General features: G+C 40.1%; 1 protein-coding gene across 1 annotated transcript; it reads right to left on the reverse strand.

Annotated features, from left to right (window-relative positions):
- Nucleotides 1-3,283: 3,283 nt before the first annotated feature.
- On the reverse strand, nt 3,284-7,361 carry LOC101470082 (keratin, type II cytoskeletal 8). The gene is made up of 9 exons (XM_004545156.4): nt 6,954-7,361; nt 5,445-5,653; nt 5,286-5,346; nt 5,088-5,183; nt 4,815-4,979; nt 4,580-4,705; nt 4,270-4,490; nt 4,128-4,180; nt 3,284-4,019 (listed from the first exon to the last, which is right to left on the reverse strand). Exons 1-9 carry the CDS (start codon nt 7,275-7,277, stop codon nt 3,931-3,933), a joined length of 1,344 nt encoding a protein of 447 aa, XP_004545213.1. The 5' UTR covers nt 7,278-7,361; the 3' UTR covers nt 3,284-3,930.
- Between the last annotated feature and the right edge of the window lie 3,205 nt (nt 7,362-10,566).

The following is a 10,566-nucleotide window of genomic DNA, read 5'->3' on the forward strand; positions in this document are numbered from 1 at the left end:
TATTTCCCCTTTTGTCAGATATATCCTGTTTTTGAGGGGGTTTTGTCTGTTTACGCTGATGGGACAAGAGTCATCTTTAGAAAATGTTGCCGGAGGTGTGACGCCAAAACAGTCGGGATTCTCCGATTAGATGATTCGAAACAGAATCAAATGCAGTGGCTGAAGAATGTCAATCTAGCAAATGTGGATTTGCATCCACGTCCTTAATTCAGTCCTGCACTCAGGATTGAGTCAAATTCAGTCCACATTCCCACACTTACACATTGCCCCCCATTACCACCTGACAGAGACACTAAGTGATCTGACCCGTGCACACTCCACAGCGCACAGCTTATTGGTGTTTCCAGTCGCGGCTGCTGATATTCACCAGCACTGGCAGAGGTGTTAGGGTTTGTGGAAGGTGTAATGTTTATCGATCGTGGTGCAGGACTTGGGTTAAGGGTCCGGTCAGTCTTGGCTATCACTCCGGAGGATTTCTTCCAATGCTGTCTAAGAGCTTGCACCCCCCACCCACCCACCCACTTTTAATCAATAGCTCATTAGTGTGTTTCTTCACACAGCAGTAAGGGCAAAGAAAACAAAGGTCATCTTCTATGATAGATCTGACTCCTAATGAAATTTGCTTCATTTTGAATGAGATCTTGTGCTCTCGGGTCTGTTGTGTGTTGTCTGAATATAAAAGCTCATACATGCCTTGTAAGATTTCTAAATAATTAGTCTTCACACCCAGTTAGCAGTTCAAAAAAAAGTTCAGACTTGTAATGTTCATAAGCATGCATTCACACACAAAGGTCTATTAACAATCACTTACATCAAGCAGCTTTTTTTTATTACTCTAATAAAATATATGACTGCCTTATACCAGGGAATTTGCTAATGCTGTAAACAGTGGCTGATCTTTATACTCTCATCACTGGTTGACCTTTGTGTCAAATAATTTTATATAGGTGCGTGAATGTTTTTTAAGTGGCTTAATAGTGTAGTTGTTCGCAAATTCGCCTAACAAGAAAAACGTCCCAGCTGAATCCTGGGAGAAGACACAAATCCATCAGGGTTGCATCAGGAAGAGCAAAGGGAGAAGCTAAAAGTAGCATCGTCTATGTTTTTCAAAAGTATTACTTATAAACACAATTGATGCCATGTTACAAATCAGCTTTAACTGCTATAATCCAAAGGCAGCAGGTTCAGCGGGTTCTTGTAAACAAACATATTTATTCTCAGATTTGTTAAATTAATGAAGACTAAACTTCTAAACTGAAGATTTATCAAACCCAGAGTGTAACAAAAATGAAAAAAAAAAGTAGGAACTTATTGTAATACTGAACAAATCCTGTTTAAAATCAATATATTAATATTTAACAATGTGAGTTTTTAAATATGAATTTGTTCACCTAGCACTAAATATGTTTTAAAATGGCGTTTATTATCAGATAATTGTGTTTTACTACAAATATGTCGTAGTAAGTACTGCATAGACAATTCTTTTTTCCCCGTGTCTTTTGATTTATTCTCTACTGCAGCCACACTTGTCTGAGGCCGCAGGTGTTAGCGCCACGTGTACTTGTAGACACCATAGTTCTAATTTAAGCATTCGTCATCATTTTAATTCTTCTGCTATTGTTCAAGATCACTATTATTATCCTGATTATCTATATATGTATAAAAAAGAATAGCCTAGTTAATTAGAGGGGATGGTGCATTTTTTTTTTTTCATCTGTGCTCCTGCAAGGTTGTCTCTCCTTGAAAACGGGGGCACAGTACCTGTTTTCTGTCCCATCCCTGCTGACACAGAGAAATTGTTACGTGTGAAACAATAAGACCACTGATCCTTTTCAAGGACAAGCTGCTCATAGACTCTACAGTCTCTCCAGGGAGGTTAATGACCGGTGCCTTTCCATCCTTGCGCCTCTTGTGTTTTCATGCTCAACATTACAGGAGTAGCTGTTCTCATTTGCCAATGAATGTTCATTGAGTCTGTCTTAATTGCCCAAATAGACATATACTGGATAATAACAGTGCTGCACAGCAGGAAACACCGTGCCACTGAAAAGCAGGTATGCAAGCTGTGCAAGTATTAACGTGTTTCAGCCAAAACTGTTGGTTTGTCCTGGGGATAAATGTAGCATTTATAATTGTAGGAAGTGTGATTTCCTTCTGGCCACCTCAGGGTGAAAAGACAACTCCCTCACAACTGTTTCAGCTGTGATGTAACTGGTTTAACGTGAAAACACGAGTGAATACAGCAATTGGCGTGTGTCTGGAACAATTATGTTGAGTCGATCTGACGTTAATTCCTCTGGGATTAAAGTCAATAAATTGTACGATCACTGCCAGAAGTTTTGTGCTCCAGGTGAAGCTAATAAAAGGGATTTTTCTTGTTAACCTGCCAATGTAGACTTAAATTGCGGGAGGCACATTTAAAAATACACCTTTGAGTGTGCAGAAAATAGCACACTTAAAAATAACTCGGCCTGTTTTGTTGTTGGTTTTTGAGCTCACACAATATGAAGGTCAAGGCGTAAAATCCTGCAAGCAGTTGTTCTGCAACATGTGTTGAATAGAAATACTGTATGTTGACACAGTGTTTGGATTTTGTGGTGAATGTAGGGTAGACTGTAGTACTTGTGTTTCTTCTTCCCTACTCTTTTGTCCACCTCTTTGTGGAGAGTGTTATTGTTCTAATCTGAAGCATTGAGGCATGTTGGTTTCACAAACTAATATTTTAGAGAAAAAGCCTGCGGTCTATTGTTAAGTCATTCACAATATGAAAAACAGAGACGTAGATTTGCGGCATTACTTATTTCTTACCATCATAGAAATGCCATTGTTTGCCTAACCCTTTGCTTTGGAGCCTTCCACTTCCTATTTTCTATGTTTGTGTCATATGGTTGCAGATGCAGTAAATTCCCAACTGAAACCTCCCACGCTACGTTTCTGTTATCTCTACTGCTCATGTTACACAGATATTCTCTTTTGCTGACACAGCAGTCTGTCAAAGTGATTGTTGGATTAAAAAGGTCAGATTTTTTGTCCTTTTTACAGCTGTTGTGTGATCACTCTGAGCGATAACGTAATAAACCTCTGAAACATGAATTATGACTTTGATATTTGGAGAATGCTACCTGGTTGAGTTCAAAGTCTAAAACTGTGGCAGCACTGCCCCCATGTGAAATCTCAGCAAAGAAATCTTCCTGTTTAAAAAACCAAAAAAAAAACTTCCTCAGCTTGAAGTAGTCAGGAATAATTTCATTTACAACAACAATAACAAGAGTAAGAGACAACCTTTTTTTTTAATCTCAGATTTATTTCATTTGGATTTATTCGATGTTGTTTGCAGCAACACTCAGTCGTGTCGCTTTACAAAATAAATCTGGTTTCAAAGTAGTTTTAGTCTGAAGGCAAAACCAAGCAGGGAAAAAATGAACAGAACAGTAAAAAACCAACAAAAAAACCAACAAAAAAAGAGCGAGACAATAACCAATCAGTTCAAAGTTTAACTGTAAACATGTAAAGACACAAATTTCAAACTCCTGTATTTTTTCCAGTGATCAGATCTGGTCAGTGACTTGCTCTTCTTCCTGACACGATTTTAAAGGTCTTTCCTTGCCTAGTTTTTAGCACTCCATTTTTTATTTATTTATTTTTCTCAGGAAGTCAGTGCAGAAAGAAACGAAATGATCCCTCGCTAACTGACCTGGGCCTTGTGTGTTAAAGGCTAAGAATCCCTTCAGAAACTCCTGCTACAATGTTGTTGAACAGAACAAAGTCAAGAGTTTCCGTGTTAGGAATCACAGATTTTGGGGGCATATTCAGCACTCTGGTTGAACATGTTTAACAGCATTGAATAGCACCATGAAAAAGCTAGAGATTTAGAGTAAGTTCAAGAGTTTCTGAAGGGAAAGGGGGACGGCTCTCCTTTTTTGAAAGACTTCAGAAGTATCTTCTGCTGCTGACAGATGACACTGTAGACTTGGTGATGGCACCACCGCTACTATAACCACCGTAGGAATTGGACAGTCCTGGAGAAGAAAGCAAAGCATGAATGTAAAGTGATGATCCATCCTCTCTATGTCATCTATTAGCTTACGTTTTATACATGATTTTTTTTTTTTTATAAAAAAACTTACCACCACTGCTCTGCTGCACATGGATGGTTGCACTGGCGCCTCCGCTGGCCAGTCTAATGGTTTAATAATAGAGAGTTAGTGTTTAATTTAGATATGAGTCTAATGCATGGGCCATGAAACTAAACAATTCAGTTTATCTCACCTGGATTCCTCTCCTTCCAGCAGTTTCCTGTAGGTGGCGATTTCAATATCCAGGGCGAGCTTGACGTTCATGAGCTCCTGGTATTCGCGCACCTGGCGGGCCATGTCCTGCTTGGCTTTCTGCAGAGCCTCCTCCAGGTCCCTGATGCGGAGCTTGGCGTCTTTCACTGCCAGCTCACCGCGCTCCTCGGCTTCTGCAATCTGAGCCTCGAGGTTGGCCCTCTGTGGAGAATCATGTCACGCATTCTTTAATAGTTGCCAATCTTTTTACACTATAAGGTGTACTCAGAGTAAAAGGCCTTGAAATGTACCTGTCCCTTGACAGCCTCGATCTCATTCTGAAGACGGGCAATCATACGGTTCAGCTCAGCGATTTCAGCCTTGGTTGTGCGCAAGTCATCACCATACTGTCCAGCAGAGGTCTGCATTTCCTCATACTATTATGAAAAAAATACAAGGTGCATCAGAAACATAATCCAGAGAGTAGACCTTTTGTAGTGTGTAGTAAAAGCAGAGAGGGGATGAGCATCAGCTTTGCTCCCTCACCTTCTGTTTGTACCAGCTCTCAGCTTCAGCCCTGCTGCGGTTAGCAATGTCCTCATACTGAGCACGCACTTCAGCCACAATAGCATCCATGTCAAGGTTGCGACTGTTGTCCATCTCCACAATGACAGAGGTGTCCTTGATCTGGCTCTGCAGCTCACGAAGCTCCTACAGAACAAATTGTTTATGGAAAACAGTTAAGTTAAAAACAATTATTAGGGTGCAAAAAGAGAAATCACAATAAGTTGGTTAAATTAGACATTAGAAACTACATACAGCCTCATAGATAGCCCTGAGGAAGTTGATTTCATCCTGAAGAGCATCCACCTTGGCCTCCAGCTCCACCTTGTTCATGTAGGCAGCATCAACATCCTGGAAATGATGTCACATACAAACAAAAAATGGTCACTTTTACCACATCAAAAGTCACACATTTTTTAAAAAACTTAAAGGGTCATCTTGACATTTTCCCACCTTCTTCAGGAGCACAAACTCATTCTCTGCTGCTGCACGCTTGTTGATTTCATCCTCGTACCTGTTGGAACACAATGCAATACATCAGCACCTCTCCGTTTTTTATGTCTGCTCTTTAGAGGAGGTGCTGGTCGGTATATGTGTCATGTAAACACTTACTTATTCTTGAAGTCTTCAACCAGGCCCTGCATGTTCCTCAGCTCTGACTCCAGCTTGACCTTCTCATTACCCAGCCCATCGAGCTGCCTGCGGAGGTTGGCAATGTAAGCCTCAAACATGCCGTCGATGTTGGAGCGGGTGGTGGTCTGTTGCTGCAGGAGGCTCCATTTGGTCTCCAGCATCTTGTTCTGCTGCTCCAGAAAACGCACCTGGAAAACAGCACAAAATTTAAGACAAAAGATCAGATGCTGATCATTTTCATGTGTTTTTAACGTTGAATCATATATGAATGTGGCTTGAGGTCTGTTTGGTGGTTTGGTTCTTTTAATTTTTAAAGAAGGGTATAATGTGCAGCACTTTTGTTATCAGATATAAAGATTGCACAACTTTACTGAGTGAGCAGCTAGACATCTATTTGACTTGCCACGCCCCAGTCACAACAGCTGTGACTCGTGAAGGCAGTTCTTCAAATGTACACTAAAAGTGTTAAAGTAAACTTTTAGGCCTTTTTATTTTGGAACACGTATCATTTTATCTTTTCTTTTCTTTAAATAATGCAGAATATTCCATGCAGATGTTTCGCCAACGTCTACGTGGCCTTGAGGATTTCTCTTATTGGGTCTGCAATTTGGCTATGAGTCATCCTACGTGCATTGTTGAAAGCCACACTGGCTCTCCAGCCATAAAAACTGGGTGTGGCAGTTAAACCACAGAAGACAAAGAATTGCAGCACTTGTTGTTTTGTGTGTCCAAGTGTCAAGGTATACCATTTACAGTTTCACACGAAGAAACCCATGACCCATAGTTCCCATCAGTGCAGACAGTATGACTGTAACATCTATATGAAGTAAAGGCTGATTTGCAGCTCTGTCCTCATGTTGCCTATAACAACCAGGTGATAAGTGCAATGTGCAAATTGCAGACTTTGGACTATGCAGACAGAGTGCAGATAATTCCCTGTTCCCTGTGCTCATCTGCCAAGTGAGGAATAGGCGAGTCGTTGCATTGTAATCGCCACCCATGTTTAGACAGTGGATAGATAGGCTTGGACGGGGCTATAAGCCAGCTGTTATTCAGAGCAGATTTTAAATGGAGCTGCTAGTTTAAAATCAACTCTGTCATGACCTCTGACAGAATTGAGGTTTTCAAATGCTTCTCTAATCGCAAAGGCTGTAAGACACTGGTGAATACACCACCCAGATAAGAGTCACAACTGCCTTTCTTTGTCAGTTCTGCTAATGTCAAGAGCATATTTGCATTTTGAGTGTGGTACTCGTCTGAAAACAGATTGCCATTAGTGTGCTAGACAATTCACTTACTTTTAACTTTCTAATTCTTTTTGTTTTCATTCACATATCCAAGATGAAAACTTTGAACTATTCACGTGTAGCAGAAGCAAGAGATAAATCTGGCCCAAGAGGCATGCAAGTTCTCTGTACCACAATAATGAGGCCTGCAGTAAATTGTACATAGAACAGGCAGTCAGACAGAGAGATCAGAGGAACAAACCTTGTCAATGAAGGAGGCGAAGCGGTTGTTCAGGGTCTTGATCTGCTCCTTCTCCTGGGTGCGGACAGCCTGGATGGTGGGGTCGATCTCCAGGTTCAGAGGAGCCAGCAGGCTCTGGTTGACTTGGACAGCAGTGATTGGTTGTCCAAGTAGTGGTTGGCTAGAAAGGCCATAACTGCTTGATGCACTTATGCTAGGAGTAAAACCCGAACCAACACCACCATATGTGGTTCTCTTGATGGAGTAGGAGCTTGAGGTGGGAACCGACCTCCTGCTGCTGCTGCTGTAGCTCACTACTGATGCTGCCTTCCTGGGTTGATACATTTTCAACTTGTTGAGCAGAAGCAAACTGACGCTGAGAAGTCTTCAAAAGGAGAGCCAAGTCCCTCTGAGTGTCTGACAGCACACTCTCGCTGCTTTTATGGCTGTACAAGCTGGTGGGAGGATCTTCACCTGCCCTCTGAGTTTGGCTTTCAAGCCTTCCCTCCACCTCAGCTTACACGCTTCTTGCTCTCAATGACAGGAGTGGCCAGTCTTGTAAAACAGGTAGGGAGGGATTGTCAGGGAGATAAGCCTGGACACACCCTGCAACAGGACAAGGGAGAAGGAGCAAACAAGTAACGCAGAGCCAAGTGAAGTGGAATTAAAAAAAACAACAAAGAAAACCTTTTATGGATTCTCTATGTTTATTATTGCATCCACTGAAGTAAAAGATAAAAATTAGAATCACAGTCAAAATATATCACAAAATACATAAACTTATACACTACCAACACACAAGTAGTCTTGATATGTACATTCTTTCATATAAACTAGCTTTCTCCTCTCTTATCAAAGCATGCACATACTGTATATTCCAACCACTGACAAACAAATCACCAAAGTAATACTAAGCTTTACTCAAATTATGACTCTTTGTCTCATTAGTGCATTCATTATGTACTGTCTATTTAGCAGATGCAATCAGGTTAATATATTTAAGTGTGACATGTGTCATGCTGCACATACCATACTTTTCCTTTGCTAAATTTATATGGCAATATCTTACATACCATAACAGTTACTGATTAGTTCTTAGTAACACCTTAACATAAAGCACTGGATCAGACCATACAATGGTCCAAAAGTTGTAAAAAACAAAACAAAAAAACCCATCATTATATATTAATTAGATGAAGCTGGCTCCACCCTAACTACTGTTTAAGTTGTGTAAGCTTTTCACTGACATCATAACAAAATGCATCAATAAATAACCAAAATTTGGATGGTGCTTGTACGGTCGTATGTGCTATTTTATCACTAGTATTCACTTCGTTTGTATTGTCCTCTCTGATCAAAACTACGATTAAATCATTCAAAGTCAAGATCAGTTTTAGGAAGCACAAGAAAGTGACTAAAATTCTCATGAACAATGAAATCTTTTCAGCAGTAATGACATTCATGAAACACTTATTAGAGAGTATAGGCCAGAATATGTAGCTGAGATGTGCACCCGCGGTTTGACTACTGTCCCTGGCATCAAGGTAGCATTGGAAGCATTGCCAAACAAATCATTTCCCAACCAATCATCCGAACAGCATTATAAGAACCTGATATTTAGCAAGTTTGTATTTCCATATTCACCTAATTATAACAGGCTAAATTCATGAGCAGTTGAATGTACCAGTGCCCATTCTAGTATAACAGATCTACCACCGCAGCCATACATGGTCTGGTACGTGGAGTCGAATAATATTACCATCTATGATTGCCATTTGTAAAGACATTTGTCATGATTCAAAACAAATGGCCCAGCCTAGTGTTGCTAGTTTTCTAGAGAGAAATGTTTGCGTCTAAAAGAATAGCGTGCTGTTAGCATTGTGTTAGCATTGTGTTAGCATGCTGCACAGTACAGTATAGTTATAGCTATAGCAAAACAAATGTCCACACAGTCCTTAAAACAAGTTTTAAAAATATACTGCATATAGTTCACTACATGCAAATGCAAATGAGGCATCTGCATCACAACAGAAACAATAAGAATCCAACATGAAACTGCACTCACTTCAAACAATCTTTTCCTGTAGTTACAATTAAAAGTGCATGTATCACATTGTGCATCTAGTTAAATACACATTTGCATTGGACTTGTTTGCTTTTACACTGTTTTGCATTTTGAATACTGATTCTAGACATCTTAACTCATCTGTGTTATCAGTATTTACGCAAACCTGAGAGATTCAAGCATGGATTACTGCAAAGAAAGGAATAAACTTCAAGAATAAATTATTATTTAGTCAAATGCCCCAGGCAGAGTTCAACATAAGTGCTGCCAGAACATTGTTGTATAAAATAATGCTTTACGCTTATAGTTTGTTCTTCCTTGTTCGACTGAAAATAATCTGCTCCATGAATCAGTAATGTGCATTCAAGATTGAGTGGTTGTTTTTTGTGCTTACTTGACCGCACCCACCGCTCCCATACTTAAACACTGGCACACTAGTTTCTCACCTCTGTACCTTTGTGGGAGAGGTCTGCATTCTTTTTCATTCTTCCCCAACTTTTCACATGCACATGCCTTTAATTTCTACCGTGGTGTGGAATTTACTCTAAAAGCTCAACTAGCTGCTGCCCAGCTGTGATTCTGAGAAAATGCATGTTCCACTCTTGTATCTCACTGAATTCAAACAGTTGCATTACAGTCAGTTAGAGACCCGGGATTATGTTACCTGCATAAACAGATCAGTTTCAGTGCTGTCTCTAATGCTGTGCGGTATTTTCACAGCAATTCTCAGCATGCAAACTTGAGTGCCAATAAGTCAACCCACACAGTAGGAATCACCAAACAGGGTGGGGCCCTGGTATCTGGTCCAAACAATTGTTTCATTGAGATATTTGATAAACAGGAATTAGGAGTGGTGCAGTTCCAGTAGAAAAGCAAAGACAAAAATAAAAAATTCAAATAAAATCTTGGTAAATGTAGCAACAAAGTGATCACGACAGATCACTATCGCTATACGTTTTGTCTGTCTTTGTTTAAAATGTCATCAGCCATGACCCATCACACAATTAAATTTTGTCACACAATTGTCACAATTAAAAAGCTCAAGCTGGTCAAGTCTGAGTAATCTGAAGTGCAAAACCCAAAACACTGAAGTCAGGCTTCCTGTGAAGATGTATAAAGCCTTTAAAATGAGTTAAAATGTGTCAGTGTTATTTCTTTTGGGCTTCAAGAACTGTGATCAACTCTTTATATGTGTCCAGGCTCCAGTGTTTACTCTAAAAACCTGTCTCCACCCACTCTGAATGGCTTTCTCGTGCCTGTCTTACATACTTGTGAAGGAACAAACTATCAGAGCATAGCTCAGTAATTATGGGGAGTTCAGTAACAGCGCTATTCCAGCTGCACACCTGACTGACGGAACATGTGATAGGCTGCAAGTTATGGTTGAATAAAGGTCTCAAAACATTTAAAAAGTGCCATTGTGAAGTGATATAATTTTATATCTCATAAACAAAAAAAAACGACGGCACATATTATAACCTAGTTTCTGGAATTCCCTTTTGTACCACTGTAGTATGTGTGACCAGGGTGTGGACAGTTTTACACTGTGAAGGTGTGGTTTGGTAGGCT

This window comes from Maylandia zebra, linkage group LG5, assembly GCF_041146795.1.
Source record: "Maylandia zebra isolate NMK-2024a linkage group LG5, Mzebra_GT3a, whole genome shotgun sequence".
Classification (NCBI taxonomy): domain Eukaryota; kingdom Metazoa; phylum Chordata; class Actinopteri; order Cichliformes; family Cichlidae; genus Maylandia; species Maylandia zebra.

Coding starts and splice junctions, on each gene's coding strand:
- LOC101470082 (XM_004545156.4), bottom strand. CDS start 7,277: ATGTATCAACCCAGGAAGGCAGCATCAGTAGTGAGCTACAGCAGCAGC. Junction 5,184..5,285: donor AGTTTGTGCTCCTGAAGAAG/GTGGGAAAATGT, acceptor CATCATTTCCAG/GATGTTGATGCTGCCTACAT. Junction 4,020..4,127: donor TGTGCAGCAGAGCAGTGGTG/GTAAGTTTTTTT, acceptor TTTCTTCTCCAG/GACTGTCCAATTCCTACGGT.